We start from the raw sequence: 18,651 nt of genomic DNA on the forward strand, positions 1-18,651 counted from the left end.
AGCATTACATAGAACATACGGCTGTGGTAAAGGGAGTCTGATTGTGACCCCGATAACGCCGTATATTAATTGTTATCTTCATTTGATTAAGAGTCTGAAGAAGCTATCACCGAGCTAACCGAAACTCGCCGACAACCATGGTAGAAGACACCGAAACGAGGACCAAAGGAGGCAGAAAAGGCAAGAACACCCAGGTTCGGGTCGATAATAATGCCACGAGCGAGAACGAGCCGGAGGCCATCAATGATGAAGCCGACGAAGACACCGATTCCGACTCCGACTTTGATGATGGTGACAAGCGATATAACTTTCGCACCCTAGCAAAGCTCCTCGAACCCGTGCCAAAGCTCACGTCACGAAACTATCATAGCTGGAGCGCCCACGTGAAATCTTTCCTCCGATCCGTGCCTCATGCGATGAAACATCTCGAGGGAACGTACGACAAGAAACACCCGAAATGGAGCCGCTCCCTCGACGATGCTTTAATCAACGCCCTGCGTGGAACAATCGACACTACCGGAGAACACAATGTAAATTACCTCGTTCTAGATGTAATCAAGGAGTACCTTACTTTCAACCAAGTGTGGAGAAAGATCGAAAACGGTCTCACGAATGAAGCCACCAAGACGTCTCACAGACTTGCGCTTATCTCGCAACTCAACGATACAAAGATGTTTAACTCGGACGCCAGAAAGCTAATTCAAGAGATCCGGTCCATACAAACCGAAAGCAGCCTCCTCGGCAAACCATTCGCCGATGATACATTGTTCTCGGCTCTGCAGAAATGCACGATCCGGCATCCGGTGTACAAGGAGACGGTTGCCACCGTCCATCAAATCGATTTCAACGCCCTTGCCACCGCACTAAGCATCCGGCAGACCGCTGTCGAGAGCGTCCCCGCACAAAGGATCGACCCTCGACAAGCCAGTGCTAGAACCGCCGGCAACGACGATCAAAACGAACGGGCCGGAGAGACCGAAGCCGAAGCCGACAACAGCCACGCGAGCTCGAGGAACGCAAGCAAGTCACGCCGAATCCGATGCTGGGTCTGCAAGCGACCGGGACATGGTATCAGTCAATGCGACGCCTTGGTTACCATTCCCAAGGACTCCCCCCTCGCTGAACCTAAATAGGAAGCGTGGTGCTCCCTCACCCTCCCAATGAAATGGCAGGACCCCTCGAACACAAAAGAAACAGCTCATTGGATCTTGGACTCGGGGGCGAGTTACCATATGGTGAACGACTACAGCATGCTCATCCACCCGAGAACTTGCCGAAAGCGGATAATTACCGCCGGAAGCGAGGTCTTGGAAGCGGCAGCTATAGGAGATGCAAGCATATCAACAGATTACGGGGAAATCTCTCTGCAAAATGTATTGTATGTAAAGCACCTTAATGTTAACCTTCTGTCAACAAATTCATTAACGGATGAAGGAGCACGAGTGATATTGGACACAACCGGCGGCCAAATTTTTCTAACAAACGGCATGACACTTAAGATTGCAAAGAATCGCGAGCGAGGACTTCTGGAGTTCCGAGGCGACACATGGCAAGAAAGCGCGATGGCCACATCAGCACCATTGTTTGAAGGTGTTGATGAGGAGTTCGAGCATATTGAGAATGAGCCGAAAGTTTCAAAACAACAACTATGGCATGAGCGTCTCGGGCACCCAGGAAGAGATAAAGCTAAGGCGATCACAACCAAGTTAAAGGATAAGCATACCATGAAATTGGATCCAAACACCGCTCTGACGTGTGAGCAGTGCGTACGATCCAAGAGCACAAGCGCTCGGATGGGGAAAGGTAGCGGTGAAAGAGCCGTAGGGCCCCTGGATCTTATCCACGTCGATCTAATAATAGACTCGTCCCACGTGACGGAGTACACATGCACGTTGGTGCTGGTCGACGATCATAGCAAGTATGTGTATGCACAGCCATTGACACGAAAGAGTCATGCCTTTATGCAACTCAAAAGGATTGTTTCGTTCCTGGAGACACAGACGGATCGGAAGCTAAAAGCGATCCGATCCGATCAAGGAACGGAATGGAAAAGCAATGATGCATTAGAATGGTCGTTAGAAAAGGGCATAGAGTGGCAAACCACCGTAGGGTACAACAGCAAACAAAATGGACGGGTAGAAAGAATGAACAGGACCCTTGGAGAGAAGATGAGAACGTTGCTAATGCAGAGGAGACTACCGAAGAAGTTCTGGCCATACGCGATCAGAGCTGCGGCGTTCAAAATAAACCTCACTCCGAGCGTTGATAATGAATTCCCTTATCAAGTGATGTTTGGCAAGTCGCCGGAACGAGCTTTAAAGCTCCTACGAGTGTTTGGTTGTCTGGCATGGGTAAACGTACCCAAAGTTAAACGGGACAACAAGAAACTGGACCAGCAAGCCGTCGCATCCATTTTCTTAGGGTACAGTCTAGAAAGGAAGGGCTGGCTCTTCTACAGCCCGGACTACAATCCGAACATCTTCTGGAGCAACTCAGCAAAATTCATGGAATCAAAGTGCTGGTCAGACAGAACAGAGTGGCGACCGGTTGACACAAAGGCACCCCCAATGATGATGACAGAGGAAAATTTCGAAGATCTAGGATACAATAAGGAAAATATATTCGACGAAACAGATGAAGAGCCACTACGAGAATACATGGATATGGAGACAGATTCGGAAGAAAGATTAAGCGAAGGAACAGCGGAGGTGATGGAACAAGGACCAATCGCCGAAACTCAAATTGACAGCGAATTCTATGGACTCGTAGCGACGCGACCGGAATGGAGAAAGAACCTGGACCCAACCATACATGAAGCAATGAGTGGAAAGGACAGAAAACACTGGGAGGAGGCCATGCGAAAGGAGCTGGATGGATTGGAGGCGATGGGCACATGGGAGATAGTCGACCTCCCAAAGGGTGCAAATACTGTCGACACACGTTGGGTACTCAAGATCAAAACCGATGCAAACCTCGTGCCGACAAAGTTCAAAGCCCGGCTCGTGGCACGAGGTTTCACTCAACGCGAGGGCATCGACTATACAGAGGTCTTCGCACCAGTAGCACCCATCCAATCCATTCGAGGGGTGATCGCTGTCGCAGCAGTACGAGATTGGGAAATGGATTCTATCGACGTAAAGCAAGCGTACCTGAACTCCACTATACACCATGATGTATACCTCAAGCCCCCAGTAGGAATCGAAATGCCACCCGGAAAAGTGTTGAAGGTAGTGAAAGGACTGTACGGTCTGAAACAATCGGGCCGAGAATGGAACATTGAGTTAGACTCACATCTCCGGACGATCGGATTCCATTGCATGCCGAGCGCACCATGCCTATACTCAAGAGGGACAGGCGACAAGATCACGATCATCACAGCATACGTGGACGACATGCTAATAACATCACCCAGTCATGATGAAGTAGATCGCGCAAAGCGAGAGATCATGGACAAATGGGAGACGCAAGACAATGGAAGGGTCAAAGAATTTCTGGGTATCAAGATCACACGTGATAGAAGACGGAGGAGGATATCTCTGGGTCTAACGGCATACATCAAGGAAATGGTGAACAAATGGTTAGGAGGAGCAAACGAGAAATCTTGGGTACCCATGCTGAGTGTAGCGAACGTTGCCGGAGGCGAGCGATGTGAACCTCAGCGAGCAAAGAAGTATCAAGAATTGGTCGGCCAACTATTATGGGTCTCCAACACAGCCCGACCAGATATTGCCTTTGCCGTCGGCGTATTGGCGCGATATATGTCGATCCCGATCGACAGTGCATGGAAGGCAGCCATCCACGTGGTAAAGTACCTGAACCAAACGAACGAATATCAGTTGCACCTAGGAGGGGAGACAAACGAGCACTCGGATACACCGGTAACGACGTATACCGACGCAAACTGGGCATCCGACCCCACAAATGGACGAAGAAGCACCTCGGGGTCGATAACATATGTATATGGGTGTCCAGTGAGTTGGAAATCACACGTTCAGAAGTGTGTGGCATTGTCGGCAGTCGAAGCAGAGTTTGTCGCCGCTTCCGAAGCGGTACGAGAAACCTTATTCTTCTCATATTTGCTCCGGGATTTGGAGACCACGGACGTTCGGCCCGTACTATACACAGATAGCCAGGGGTGCATACAGGTGAGTAAAGATCCAGCCAAACATTGGAAGTTAAAGCACATCGACACACGGTATCATTTCGTTCGCGATCACGTACAAGAGGGCGATGTGGAAATCAAATATGTCGGAACGGCAAACAATGTTGCAGATGTCTTGACAAAACCCTTACAGGGTCTTAACACCTCACGATTGGCTAGGATGATAGGACTGGAGATCCCGCCGAAGGGGGGAGTTGAAGATGCGTCGGCATCTCAAGTAAGATGCACATGTTACGGCCGAGACATTGAGACACGGGAGGCTCACGTAAGCGAGAAGTACAATGAGGTACGTAATTGTTGTCATGGTGACAGCACAGTGGCACCCGGTATCATAGCAACACAGGAGTACAAATGAAGAGACACATCCTGCCTCGAATAGGACCAGAGCAGTGAATGGAGTATATATATGTGTTTGTCATTCAGTCTCACATCATGAAAACTAAGCATTACATAGAACATACGGCTGTGGTAAAGGGAGTCTGATCGTGACCCCGATAACGCCGTATATTAATTGTTATCTTCATTTGAAAATGATTGATTTGTGCTGCACTTTTTATTTCCATTTCCTTTTTCTTTTTCTTTTTCTTTTTCTTTTTCTTTTTCTTTTTCTTTTTCTTTTTCTTTTTCTTTTTTCTTTTTTTTTTTTTCTCGATTCTTCCTGATTTTTCACTGCCAAACAAAGACAAAGGTCGATACAAATTGAATCGAATTTTGTACCTTTTTCTGTACAACTTGGTCACTCTTTTCACTCACTGATCACCCCGTGAAACTTATACTTTACCATCCTGCCGCTGTAGGTCAAAGATAAGCAAGAGCAGTTCCTCTTCTCTGTGTCGATTTTACCGGCAAAACGGTTCTGCTTTTCTGCTTCTTCCTCGTCGTCTCGTCGTCTCGTCGTCTCGTCGCCTCGTCGCCTCGTCGCCGCCTATTCAAGATACTCTCGACTGCGAATATTTCTCCGCTTTGCCTTTCCCTGGCAGTGTGTGCTTCGACAGGATGCAGTTGGAGCTTCCGAAGATCGTCATCTTGCTTCTCATTGTTTGTTTACTAGGACAAGTGTGCTGTCGTCAAACCATGTGATTGCTGCAAAGCCCAATGCAGAAGGACTTGCATGCTTGTAAAGCTGTGCTTTCGACTGCGGTAGCCTCAACAAGTGGAAACCAAGATGAGGTTGGCGGGCCATGCTGCTGCTGCTGCTGCTGCCGCCGCCACTGCTGCCGACACCGACACAACTCTGTCCTTTCTGCTTCCTGCTTCCTGCTTCCTGCTTCCTGCTTCCTGCTTCCTGCTTCCTGCTTCCTGCTTCCTGCACTGCAGATGAAAGGGGGTCCTCACACCCTCGCTCGCTTCCACAAAAGTTTCCTTTCTTCAACGTGACCCTCATTCCCTTTGCTCTTTATCGATAGCGTGACGTCACTCGAAATCTTCTGGGCTTGGTTCCATACGCGGATCGCCAACTAACGCCCAACACAGATCCGGGCCTCGAGTTTGCCCGTTTATTGTTCAAGTTTGATGGCGTTTGGCTCCCGATAACTGGCGATCGGGCATAGTCTAAGTACGATCTCACTACTTCTTTAAGGCAGAAACATATATACTCAATTGACTGGTGAACATGGCGAGATCCTAATGTTCTCAGCTTGATATATATACTTTCGTGAGGCTGATAGCTATCGTGGGAGTATGCTTCTTCATGACCTAGCCTCACATTGTGTGCGACTGTGTTCTATCCGATCTCTCGTCAGATCTCCTTTCCCGATCAGACTTTTGGATCGACCTTGCCCGATCCTTTGTCACCTTTGATCTCCACTGGATCGTTCTCTTTAGCATTGATTTGTACGCAGTGCAATTCTGTTCAGAAGGTGCTTGCTCACATGACATTGGTCTAGACACGCAATTTACCTTGAATGTTAGAGCTTCTCCCTCTCCTCAATCAATGAATCAATAATACCGATATCAGTCGGTTATGCTGATACAAGTACAATCCGATTCCAACATCATAATACAGAGCCCAATCGATCGACTCGAGTGACATAGTATACAAGTACGACAGTGACATGAAAGCTCTGCTCATCCGGTCAGCTGTTTACCCCCCGGTGAGCCCCTATGAATCTTGCTGAGCATCGTCACCCTTGTTTTCTCCTTCTTCATCTTCGCTCTCGTCATCATCATCAGCATTGCCCGCGTTGGCAGCAAGACTAGCCACCAGCGCTTCCAGCTGTGCCTGTAACGATGCTGCGTCTTGCCAACCTTCTTCTGCCTGTGCCTCTTGCGAAGCATGTTGCCCATCTCCAGCTCTCTCGGTCTGTGCAGACTTAGCGCCTTCGCTATTGGCGGCAGGTGTCTCCTCTCTAGCCTGATCCACATCCATCTCATCTGCCTGCTTTGAAACGTCTTTGCTGGCTTGCAAATCCTCCTTGCTATCCGCCTCTTCCTCGCCAGCTTCGGGCTGACAAGTGGAAGCTGAAGCTTCGACATCTCCTTCCTGACTCTTGCCTTCTCCTTGAGTCTCGGAATCGGTCTGCTGATGAGCCTGCAACGAAGCGGTGAGCTGGCGAAGAACTGCTGAAAGATCCATCTGCTCGCCATCTTCCTCTTCCTCTTTCTCTTCCTCTTCCTCTTTCTCTTCCTCTTCCTCTTTCTCTTTCTCTTCCTCTTTCTCTTCCTCTTCCTCGTCCTCTTCCTCATTACCACCTACCTCATCACCACCTTCCTCCTCGCCACCTTCCTCCACTTCATCTTGCTGTTGCTGTTGCTGTTCGTGCTGCGCTTCCTGAGTCGCATCTGCCTTGTCAGCTTGCCCAGCAGCATCCGTTGATTCGGCAGCTGGATCTTCCACCGAGTCAGGCTCAGCTTCAGCTGCAGCAATGGCTCGCTCATCGGCTTCCACATCCGATTCGTCGTCCGAGTCTCCCTCTTCTGCATCCTCGTTCGACTTGCCGAAAGCCGAGGTAAGGGCTCGAATGGCGTCTTGGTACTCTGCCAGATCGATACCTTCTTCCGCTGCTTCGCCCGACTCGCCGGCTGCCTTTTTGGACTGCTTCTCGGTTGCTTGAGACTCTGCAGGCTGCTTGGGCGCAGTGGTGGCTGCTTCTGACACAATCTCCTTCTCCTTCCTGGCGCTTTCCGCTGTTGAAGGGGTTGCGGTCGATGTCGGTGCAGCGCCGATCTGCTGCAAGGCTGCTGCCAGTGTCTCGGATACTGCCGAATCGAGATCCTGCTGAGGCGTTTGACCGGCCAAACTCGACAATGCAGTTGCGAGTTGAGAAGAGGCTGAACTAGGGGCTGACGTTGCAGATGCCATAGTCCGAGCTGGCGTTGCAGGTAGCGGTAGAGCGGTGCTTATACCTGGCATGTTGGCAGCGCGAGCTGCAGCCGCCGCATTGCTGCTCAATTGACCGAGCAGCGAATTCGCCAACACAGGATTGATGGGCGAGCTGAGATCGTTGAGCATGCTTGCCAGCTGTTGCATCATCGTAGGCTCGCTCGTAGTGGTAAGTGGCAGCGATGTGGGACCCTTGGGCACGGGCCTGGTGGGCATCCTGCCTCGTGCTGCAGTTAAAGCGGCGGCAGCACCTGCTCTGCTCAGCGCTGATACTGGCGCCGATGTACCTGATGCCGATGTACCTGATGCCATTGCCGACATGGAGGTGCTGGAGGGAGGGTACGATGGCATCGAAGCCGGCATGGCGGCTGCAGCGGTCTGAGCAGCGGCAGCGGCTGTGGCTTGGGCAGCTGCGTCGTGATATCCAGTCTGCGTGAGCAGATGAGCCAGGATCTCTTCGGCTGGTCCATCGCTGGGTCCTGAACGAATGAGCTGGTACAGCTGCTTGACCGAATCGGCGTCCAGCTTCTTGCCCGTGCGCTTCTGGTACTCGAGAATGATCGACGCTGCTGAACCGTTCTGGAAGATACTGCTGGCTGGGTTGGCCAACGGCGCAGCACCTGGCTGCCCATAAGGTCGGGGTTTCTGTCGCGTGCCTTTGCCCGGAGTGCGAAGAGCCGAGTCGCCAACATTGCGATAAGCCTGGCTGTCCTTGAGCGGGCTGACAGCCAATACTTCGCCGTTGAGACCTGGCGCAAGCATGGGATGGTCTCGCCCAACTTGAGGCCTGCGTGTGGGCTTCCTCGAGTCGGCCGGCTCCTTCCAGTTTGGGTTGAGGCGATACCTGCTTCCCGTCTTGAGCAGTCTGCCACGCTTAGCAGCCTTTTGCAAGGCCTGGTGGGCAGAAGGGCGGAACTTCTTCATTAGAGGATAAGTGGACTGCATCCAGTTGAAGAGCTCGCGTGGTGGTGCTTGACCATGGATACGCAAACCTTCGACAATCATCTCTTCGTACGAAGGAAGTGTGCTGGTGCCTAGTGGACCCTGAACGATGACGGATTCGGCTTCAGGAGACCATACCGATCCACTGGCGCCGCCGATGCCAGTCGAGGTCGTGGCGCTTGCACCACCTGCAGAGTAGGTGGGCGTAAAAACAGGGTTGGCACTGGCTCCGGTAAGGATCGCGATAGGATCCTGAAGAGCGGAAAGATTGGATGCAGATGGCACTGCTGGCAATGAGGGTGCATTGGCGGACGCTGACGATGCTGTAGCCTGCGATGGCAACCTTTTCTTGGCTTCCTCCAGCTGCTGCAGCAGACTCGACAGTGCATTTTCTTGACCTTGGCTTGCTGCTGGTGTGCCACTTTTGGCCGAGCCAGCCGAGGGATTGGATTGATTCGATTGATCACTGAAGCTGGACAATATGGCTGCAATGTTTCCAATCGGCAGAGGCGAAGAACCTGCTCCAACACCAGGTGTTTGAGCAGCGGGAGCGAGAGGCAGACCTTGAGGACCCAGCATGTTGGTCTGTAAAGATGATGTTGATCCAAGAATGGCGGCAATCTTGTCCGAGATATCTTTGCCTGGGCCCGATGCAGACGCGGCCGTAGGGGGTGACGCAGGGGCTTGAGAAGAGGCAGCGCCAGTGCGTTCAGCTGAAGTGTTAGCCGATGGTGAAGCAGAGGTAGCTGAGGCGTTTGCCGGACGTGAGGCTGTTGCTGTCGCGCGACCAGGTAAATTGTTGCCAAAGTGAGCGGCGATAGCGGCTGCAAGAGCAGCGTTGGACGGCATTGGACCATCTCCGACAATGCTTCTCAAGGTTGCAGGTGTGATACTGGCAGCTGTGCTTCCACCTTTGGCAGTCGGAGTGGTGGCAGGTGGTGTCGCTGATGTGCCTGCGGGCGCTTGTGCTGGTGGCAGTGGTGCGCCATTGGGACCGCGTGCAGGTTGAGCCTGCTGGCGAAGGATTGCATTAATTGAGTTGATGAGGTTGACAAGCGATGCATTTTGAGCAGTATCTTTGCCCACTTGTTCCTGAGGGGCAGTGCCAGGAGAGGCTCCCGTGTTTGAGACGGGCATCGGGTTGGTTGCATAAGGTCGTCTAGGAGCTGTAGACGGAGTGAATGCAGGTCGGCCGGTGAGCAAGGGATTGGATGTCGTAGGTCGAGTTGGCACGGCAGCGGGGCGTGTGAAGGTGGGAGTTGCGGATGTGGAAGGGCTGGCGTTGAGAAGCGAGTAGACGTCCTTGAGGCTCAGATCTGAAGAGGTGGGAGTCTTAGCGGCTTGGAGGCGTTGGCGCGCTTTGAGGCGATCGATCTGGGTATGAATCTGGCTGGGATAGATATGAGCCTGTCGATAGAGGGTAGAAGAGCCAACTGGCGCTGCAATGAGATCGTTGAGTTGCCTCTCAAGCTGTTTGACGAGGTCGATGAGCTCCGACTTTTGAAGCAACGAGAGGTACTCGTCCCGAAGAGAAGCAGGAAGATCTGTGCCTGAGACGGCGGGTATCAAGTTAAGCGGACCAACGCCTGCCTGAATGGATAGCGAACTGCCAGGCATGGGTATGTTGGTGAGAGTGACACCTGATGATGCGCTTGTAGCCCGACCAGCTGTAGGTGTTGTCAAAAGTGGACGAGATATTGTCGGAGCAGAGGCGAGCGGTCGAGCGGCTGTAGCAGAGGGAGATGGCGAGGCGGAAGCGGAAGCGGAAGCGGAAGCGGAAGCGGAAGCGGTAGGGGCAGTCAGGCTTGTCGATGCCGCTGCAGGCGAAGGACTGGCGAGTGAACTGGATCGGAACTTCTTGTTGGAGAGGTCGAACGAGCGGCTGGACTGCCAGGAGCGTTTGTGAGAAGAGGCAACAGCAGATCCGAAGGCAAGTGGCTTGGAAGGCGAAGCATACTTCTGACGCGTCTCTTGTGTCGGGTAGGCAGTAGCAAAGGACTCTGATGCTCCACTCTGTGCTAGTCGAGGCGCTTTGTAGGGTGCAGGCAGCTGGACTGGCTTGGAGGGTGTGGAGCTAGCTGCAGACGGCGAGGTAGCAGAAGCGCGATCGCTCGTGTTGCCTAGAGGAGTGGGAGGCAAGAGCCGATTTGGTGTGTTCAACGCGTTGCCATATGGTGGCGCTTTCTGCACCGACGAGGGCAACGATGCCGCGCCAGCAGCAGTGGAGATGGAAGCAGCTGCATTGCTTGTGTCTGTCTGTGGTGCTGATGTCGATGCTGCCTGGCACTCAGTGCCTGAGGGCGACGGTGAGGGCTGATTGAGCGGACGCGTCGATTGAGACGCGACGACGTTGGGAGTGGTCACTGTCAATGTCGGTGATGCTGGCGGCGAAGCAAGATCGATGGGCTTGGCCAGCGTGCCAAGGCCGGTACAGCTGGCAGCATTGTTAGTGGTTGTCGACGATGATGATGATGATGTCAATGAGGATGCTGGAGGTGCGGATGTCACCTTGGAAGGTGATGCTGGTGCGGATGATGGATCATGTCGACGCGTCGAAGCACCATCAGCAGTGACGTGGTGGACGGCGGTGTCGGTGGATGACTGACGTGCTGAAGTGCGTGCTAGTGGTGGTGCAGATGGTGGTGCAGATGGTGCTGGTGACGGTGACGGCGCAGTTGCCGCTGTCATGTTGAGCGGAGGGGAGTGTGATGGTGAATACAGTTTTGGGTGAGATGGAAAATTCAGGTTTGGTGGTGGTGTGACCTCGTCCTTGAAACTGTAACGCGTCGGCACCGCATCCAGGCAAGTCTGAGAGTTGAAACCAAGCTTAGGCAACTTGACTATCGCGATATCGCCTCTGATCTTGGCCCGATTTTGATTTTAAAAAAACAAAACAACAACAACAACAACAAAGGTCTAACATTCTGTGTTGTTCGAAATAGTCTACTCCGGAAAGGCCCGGTCCCAGTTGGAAGTGTCGCCTTTCCGAGCTGAGAAGCGGAAAGGAGCGCGTGAATCCGGTCAAGGCCGGAGAGGATGCTGACCGGAGAGATGGAGTTGTGTTGCTCTGGCTGAGAGTCTGCCCACCATCTCCATCTCTTTCTTCCTTCTTCTCCATCAACTCCTTCATCTCATTCTCCCTTCTCACCTTCTCGCACCCAAAACATACACACAATCGCAAAAATGGTCAAGGCTACTGTTATCGGCGCCGCTGGTGGTATCGGCCAGCCTCTCTCGCTCCTCCTCAAGCAGTCTTCGCTTGTCACTGATCTCGCCCTTTACGATGTGTAAGTTGGCATACCCTTGCTTCCACTTTACGACATGATGTTTGATACATCAAGACGCTGACCGCTGACCGCTGACCGCTGACCCTTTTGTCTTTTTGTTGATGCACCAACCTTTGATATGCCCACTCAACAGCGTCAACGCCGTCGGTGTCGCTGCCGATCTCTCGCACATCAACACTCCCTCCGTTGTCACTGGCTACCTCCCCGCTGACGGTGGTCTTGGCAAGGCCCTCAAAAACGCCGACATTGTCGTCATCCCCGCTGGTGTCCCCCGTAAGCCAGGCATGACCCGTGATGACCTTTTCAACGTAAGTACCAACCCTCACACGGTTCCCAATCCCTTCCCTGTCTCCATCAGGCTTGCCCGTGTTCAGCGATGGCGCATACAATGGCGACTGCCGTGGCTCCCACTCGTCCTCTCGGCCTTCTCAGCAGTTGCAAGTTGCCCTTGTGCCAGTTGGAGCTTCGAGAGGATCTGCGCACGCTCTTTGCACCCAACATCAACAAGACGGTGGCAAAGTGCTGCTGATGCCCAAATTGTTGGTCCGAGCGCGCTCTTTCTTCCTGTACGACGCGCTGCAGCACAGAGAGGGAAAAAAGGGCAAATTTGGCCGCTCTCCGCTCTCCTCTCTCCGCTCTCCTCCTTTCTCCAACCCTAACTCCCTTCTCTTCTCTTCTTTGCTCAAACTCACCGAACCTACGCACGGGCGCCCTTCTGCTGGACACCCAACAAAATTGCGCGCTATGCCTTTGCATCCAATCGGATCGCATCGGGCTCTTCGACAATGATTGCCGCTCGCATAGATCAACGCCGGTATCGTTCGTGACATTGCCGTAGGCATTGCCGAGCACTCTCCCAAGGCTTTTGTCCTTGTCATCTCGAACCCTGTCAACTCGACCGTCCCTATCGTCGCCGAGGTCCTCAAGAAGAAGGGCGTTTACGACCCCAGGCGGTAAGTTGCAACAAACCTTGCCGCCAAAGATGCTACCTTGAGATGGCCTCGACTGACTTTGATTCTGCTCTTTGCTCTCTTCCCGCAATACAGCCTCTTCGGTGTTACCACTCTCGACGTTGTTCGTGCCTCCACCTTCCTCGCCGAGGCAGCTGGCAAGCCCACTGAGTCTCTCAACTACCGCATCCCCGTCGTCGGTGGTCACTCGGGTGTCACCATCGTTCCCTTGATCAGCCAGAGCCAGCCTCCCATCTCGGTCGGACAGGACAAGATCGAGCAGCTCACCAACCGTATCCAGTTTGGTGGTGACGAAGTTGTCAAGGCTAAGGACGGTGCTGGATCTGCCACCCTTTCCATGGCTTACGCTGGTGCTCGTTTCGCCATCGCCCTTTTGGAGGCTGCCAGCGGTAAGCCTTTGGCCAACCCAGAGATGGCTTACGTCGACCTCACCGCCGATGCTGCCGGTGCCAAGGAGGTTACCGCTGTTATTGGCAACGAGACTCCTTTCTTCTCGGTTCCTCTTCAGTTGGGTCCTAACGGTGTAGAGAAGATTCTGCCCCTTGGAAAGCTTAACGACTACGAGTCCGAGCTTATTAAGAAGGCGGTTGTTGACCTTAACGGTAACATTAACAAGGGTGTTCAGTTCACTGCTAACCTCTGAGCTCTTCTCACTGTAGCTCGCAGGTGAATGCCGCTTTGCGAACTGTGAAATTACAGAAAAGTTTCCCTTGTTTGCTGTGGATGTCGTGAGCGGTGTTTAACTGAATGTGATTGTGAATGCTGAACAATCAGTCTGAGTTGGTGCTTTTCCTCCTTGTCTTTCCCAAGCGGTGCCACTGGCTATTGATCAAGCGTGATGCATCCTTGTGAAATTGGTAAAGCGGTTGCAAGTAGGCTCTCTAATGCCCCTCCCAGGAGTGGCTGACTGCTTGGTCAAAGGTCGAGGGAAGAGCTTCAGCTTGAGCAGCCACTTGGTTGTTGCTTCCTGCTCCTGCTCGGTAACAAATCACCTCAAGACAGAACCGTCGAGAAATAATGAATCACTCTTCTCATCGAGCAAGAAAAGATCCTTGACAATGTAAGTTCAGACGACATTTTCTCCCTTCACCGCGGACGAAAGCCGGATTCGGTACGATGACCAGACGGAGAACATTGATATCAAACGATCACAACCGCACATAAGGCAATAGATATAAATCGACCCCAGTATGCGAATTGACAGTTGCAAAAGTATAACTTTACAAAGAGAGACGAAAACGAGAGCCCGATAAAGCGACTAGATACCAGAGAGGGGTGAGAATAGTGACAAAAGACAGAAGGCGAGAGACGTGAGACAAGAGAGCACTATACTATACTATGCAAGAACAACAACGATGACTAGCGAAAACGACAAACAAGCAATCCCAACACTCCACAGCGAAACAAGGAATGGCATTTTAGAAAGCAAGACCGCCCGTAGCTGCAGCAGCGTCGCGAGAAGTCTTGCGGTCTAGCAAGCCAAGCATCTTTGTCACCGCCTTTTCGTCCACTTCGAGCTCCTTGCCGCTGGCAGATGAAGCCGAGCGGCTGGATAAAGAAGCGGCGCCGTTGGAACCGTAGATGCTAGGTGTCAAACCCAATGGTGTAGGAGGGTAGAGTGCAGGCGCAGCCTTAGTAGGTGTTGCCTTACGCTTGTTGAACGGAGGCTGGAAGATGGGTTGCTGCTGTTGCTGTCGTTGTTGGTTGGAACTGATCGAGTCGACTAGCTCTTCGAGCTCGCTAGCGTTGGTAGAGAGGAAGGCAGGGTGCTGTGCCAGACGAGAGTAGACGTTGATGGGCGACAGCGACAAGTCATCCTCTTCCTTCTTGGCAGCAGATGAGGATGATGATGACGAGCTAGCATCGGAGAAGCTAGGCCCAGCCTGCGAAGTAGTGTACTGCTGGTGGTGCGAAGGAGGCTGGAAGCCCAGCTGAGCATAGGGGCTAGTGCTTCGCTTGGCCATCTTAGCTTCAAGAAGACGAAGGAACATCTGAGCATGTTCAGCCTGGGTCAACGATTGAGTCTCGCCGCTTTTGCCATTGTTCTTGACAGTATCATCGTTGTTGTTGCCTGCATTGTTGTTGGCATTGCTCTTCAAGGAATCAATGGCATCGTCATCGTTGCTCTGCTGACTGCCAAAGGTGAAGCCGCCACCTCCGGGCGTCAGACCGCCGTTGAGGAAAGCGGAGAGATCGAAGGGAGAGGGAGCACCATTGTTGGATGCACCGGTAGCTTGGGCAACAGCCTGAGCCTTCTCGTCGAGGATGCTGTCGTCGCCCTCGAGAGTGTTGCCGGCGACCTGCGACCACCAACTCTGATCGCCAGGAGCCTTGTTGTCGCTAAGGTTGAAGGCAAAGGGGATAGGGTTGGGGTTGAGAAGCGCACCCTTCTGCTGAGTAGGCATGGGCACGGGGAAGATGTTGTTGCCTGGAGCCGAAGAAGCAGGGATGCCGAGAGCGCTGGCAAGGCCGAGACCGAAGTCGCGAGCATTAGCACCAAGCATAGCCGAACCGGTGAGCGCCGAGCTGTTGTCCGAAGACTTGGCCTGCGAATTGGAGTCCTCATTGTTGTTATTGTTGCCGAAGCTGAGTGAGAGGATGGGGTTCATGGAGCGACCATTGCTGTCATTCGTGTTGTTGGAAGCAGCGTTAGCAGCAGTGGAGTCGGCTTCCTCCTTGTCTTGACCTGATTGTGCGAGCTGTGCGAACCAATCACTGTCGAAGGTGGTGTTCTCCTCAATGGGTCGTGCGGTGGTGGTCGACTTGTTGTTGGTGGCAGGCACAGCGATAGCCGGAGTGACGCCCTCGTTTGTGCGCTTGTTGCGCGAACTGTTGCCAGCACCGCTGAAAAGACTTGGGTTGACGCCACCAGCAGTAACGGGTAGCAAGCCTGTGAGGCCGGGCAAGTTGGACAGCGAAGAAAAGGGAGCCGAAGTGGGTACAGATGCCGAAGCATTCGAAACAGAAGAGTTGCGCTTGGGTGGCTTGCCGATGGCAGTGGCGTTGTCGGTGGGCGCGTTGATCTGCTGCATTGCTGCTGTGTTCAATGGCATACCTGGACCTCGTGCCCAAGTATCCATGCCCATGTCGAGAGGTGCGAAGGACCGAGGGTGGTGGTGAAGAGGACCGCTGTGAGCCATGTGTGGGTGCTGGGCGTAGTGTGGTTCGGGACCATTGAGCGACTCCACGATGCCGGGAATCGTGTGGGCAAAGCCAAGACGAGCGACGAGCGACTTGAGTGCCTCGTTCTCATCTTTGAGTCTGCGAGCTAGACGTTGGAGTTCAGTATTGGCCTCGAGACCCATCTGGTCGAAGCGACGACATCGCTCCTCGAGCTCTCTGACACGAGCCTCACGACGCTTGCGGAACTCGCGCTGTGCCTTGCGATTCTGTAATGTACGTTTGGTGATGAGAGGAGCATTTGGTTGACCGGGAACGGGGACAAGCTGCTGACTTGCTGATACTTTGCCGGTGGAGGTGGCGTTGGACTTCTTGTTCGGGCTGGACTGGGAGTCAGCATCAGAGTCGGAACCAGAGTCGTCATCTGAAATGGACTGCTTGCGCTTGGTGGCGTTATCGCAGGTGGGTTGAGCCTTCTGAGTGGCGGCTGAAGAGGCTGAGGTGGCCATATTGTATAAAGCTTAACGTTGGTAGAAAGCTGAGCAGTTGTAGTTGCTGTTGATGATGTAGAGCGAGCCGGCGAGCGACTCGACGACGAGAAACAGATACGTTGGACAAAACCCAGAGACAGAAAGAGAGGACCGGTCTAAGAGAGCTACGATAGCTAGTTGTTTGTGGTGTGCAGCTGAACTTGTATACGCTGCTGACAGGTGAAGAACAGCAAGTTGATGATCAGACCGTAGAGAAGGTGAAGAGAGTGACAAACGTTGGAAACCACGAATATAGAAGGAGATGGATGATAAACGCTCAGTTGGAGGCGCTGTGTGAAGAGAAAGATGGAGATGGAGAGATACGGAGAGGAAAAGAGGCCCAAGGACTGAGCAAACAAGCTTGTGCGACGGTTGAATGCTTCGAGCGCAATCAATTGAATTCATTTCAAGCCTGAACATCAAATTCAACCTCTCGGCGACGGACGGTGATTGCTGTGGTACCGAGCAAGACGAATAGCGTCATTGCACTTGATCTGCTTCCCAGATTTCCGCAGCTGGAACTCAGCGAAAGGCAGGAAAGGCAGCAATTCTTTCTGTAGATAGCTTTCGATCTGACATTCCGTACAAACGCACATTCAAGACCTCTTCCCCCCCCCTCCCTCTGCCGTCAAACCTCTTGCACCTCTCAAGCAAAGAAACGACTTCGACTACGATGAGCGCTACTGCTTGAGCTAGTACTCGATCGCGCCTTGCCTCCTCGACTACCTTTGCGAGCTTCTACTGTGAATGCGGACGGCCTCCGACCTCGAATCGCACCGCTGCTGGCACTTGATGTTGATCCCTTTGCTACACCGCGGCTGGAACTACTGCCGGAAGCCAAGTTTGGCCTGCTAGTCGCAGCCAAGCTGACAGTGCCTGTACTTGGTTGATTTGAGTTATCCCATGTCGTCTGCCATGTCTTGCCATTCTTTCCTCGTGATGTCACGCCCATGTTGCCGGGAGAGCTGGAAGAAGGGGAGCCTCCTCCGAAAGCAAGACGATAGAAGAATTGCTGCTCTTCTGCTGGCATGTCCGAGATCGACTTGATTCGAGATACTGGTGGTGATGGAGGCGAGCACGACGTGTTGAACATGTCATCAGCAACCATCTTGTCGATCTCCTCTGCTGTCGCTCTCGCTTTCTCGTTTGTCTTGGCGCTTTTGCTCGGCCGCAGTGGCTGACGAGCATCTGTTGTTTTACCACCTGCCTGAACACTCGATCCACTTGATGAAGGACTACAGATAGCATCGATCTGATCCAGGAGACTGGAGCCTCCTCTTTTGCTGCTCGGTTGTCCGGTGGACTCTGGTCTACCATTCCTCATGAAGGATACATAGTTGTCCACCAGATCGTCAGGTTCCTTCTGTCCGGCCGAGATAAGCCATTCGTCCCTCAGAAACTGTGTCGCCTTGATATCCCTCTGACTCGCAGGATCGCTCAACCTCGCAGGATCTAGCTCGAAAGGTGAGAGCGGCAGCTGTGACCGTGACGTATTCGTCGAGCGCAAAGATGATGCTCCAGGTTGGCCACTTGGGAAGAGTTCGAGCTCGAGGCTATGCTGTATTGACGAAGAGTCCAGGGTGCTATCTGGAATCATGATTGGGTTCGAAGCCGTGCTGAGCGTCACAGCGGAAATCTTGGCAAGCTGAGTTGGTGACGAGGGCAGTGGCGGCGTCGAGATGCCAGCAAAGGCATCACTTGGGAAGAGTTCGAGTTCGAGGCTATGCTGTATTGACGAAGAGTCCAGGGTGCTGTCCTGAATCATGATTGGGTTCGAAGCCGTGCTGAGCGTCACAGCGGAACCTTGGCAAGCTGAGTTGGTGATGAGGACAGTGGCGGCGTCGAGATGCCAGCAAAGACGTCGGTGGGATGATGGAGATGGTGATGGAGAAGAAGGAAGAGAGAAGAGCGAGCGGGACAGGCTAAGGCGTTGTGACGAAATCAAGTGGCCCTTCGCTCACCATTGAAAAGTGCGCATCTCGGTCCACTCGCACGATAACACCTTTTTGCCCTCCGAAGTCACTAACCCGTGCGGGTTGGTCGAAAGTGTGGCAAAGTGTTGGTCTCTCATACTTTAAACTGTGTCTATCTCATCATCCTCTTCGACGCAATTGCAATCAACTTTGCCTCTGAGATGTTGCGAGTCATCAGTCGAGAGAGCGTCGTTGCTGCTCTCAGCTACTCACTACTCACTTGTGTGATGCTACAAGCCGAGTGAGCATATAGTTAAGCTGCGGGCGCTGGCACGTCGAACACAGCATAGCATGGCAGAGGCTGTCGCCTGCTACATTGCCATGAGAGGGCTGGAGTAGGTTAT

At 52.9% G+C, this 18,651-nt stretch overlaps 5 protein-coding genes across 5 annotated transcripts; 2 read left to right on the forward strand and 3 right to left on the reverse strand.

Annotated features, from left to right (window-relative positions):
* Window positions 1-137: 137 nt before the first annotated feature.
* On the forward strand, window positions 138-1,133 carry UHO2_06048 (uncharacterized protein; the record flags this gene model as incomplete). Its single annotated transcript, XM_041557762.1, has 1 exon — window positions 138-1,133. One exon carries the CDS (start codon window positions 138-140, stop codon window positions 1,131-1,133), a length of 996 nt encoding a protein of 331 aa, XP_041413696.1.
* A 5,130-nt stretch (window positions 1,134-6,263) lies between these two features.
* On the reverse strand, window positions 6,264-11,114 carry UHO2_06049 (uncharacterized protein; the record flags this gene model as incomplete). Its single annotated transcript, XM_041557763.1, has 1 exon — window positions 6,264-11,114. The coding sequence occupies one exon, from the start codon at window positions 11,112-11,114 to the stop codon at window positions 6,264-6,266; it is 4,851 nt and encodes a 1,616-aa protein (XP_041413697.1).
* A 495-nt stretch (window positions 11,115-11,609) lies between these two features.
* UHO2_06050 (putative MDH1 - malate dehydrogenase precursor, mitochondrial) lies at window positions 11,610-13,327 on the forward strand (the record flags this gene model as incomplete). The annotated part of the gene is made up of 4 exons (XM_041557764.1): window positions 11,610-11,713; window positions 11,847-12,021; window positions 12,518-12,666; window positions 12,760-13,327. 4 exons carry the CDS (start codon window positions 11,610-11,612, stop codon window positions 13,325-13,327), a joined length of 996 nt encoding a protein of 331 aa, XP_041413698.1.
* A 775-nt stretch (window positions 13,328-14,102) lies between these two features.
* UHO2_06051 (uncharacterized protein) lies at window positions 14,103-16,313 on the reverse strand (the record flags this gene model as incomplete). The annotated part of the gene is made up of 1 exon (XM_041557765.1): window positions 14,103-16,313. One exon carries the CDS (start codon window positions 16,311-16,313, stop codon window positions 14,103-14,105), a length of 2,211 nt encoding a protein of 736 aa, XP_041413699.1.
* Window positions 16,314-16,980: 667 nt separating this feature from the next.
* Window positions 16,981-18,099, reverse strand: UHO2_06052 (uncharacterized protein; the record flags this gene model as incomplete). The annotated part of the gene is made up of 1 exon (XM_041557766.1): window positions 16,981-18,099. The coding sequence occupies one exon, from the start codon at window positions 18,097-18,099 to the stop codon at window positions 16,981-16,983; it is 1,119 nt and encodes a 372-aa protein (XP_041413700.1).
* Between the last annotated feature and the right edge of the window lie 552 nt (window positions 18,100-18,651).

The sequence above is a fragment of the Ustilago hordei genome (assembly GCF_900519145.1).
Source record: "Ustilago hordei strain Uho2 genome assembly, contig: UHO2_contig_16, whole genome shotgun sequence".
Classification (NCBI taxonomy): domain Eukaryota; kingdom Fungi; phylum Basidiomycota; class Ustilaginomycetes; order Ustilaginales; family Ustilaginaceae; genus Ustilago; species Ustilago hordei.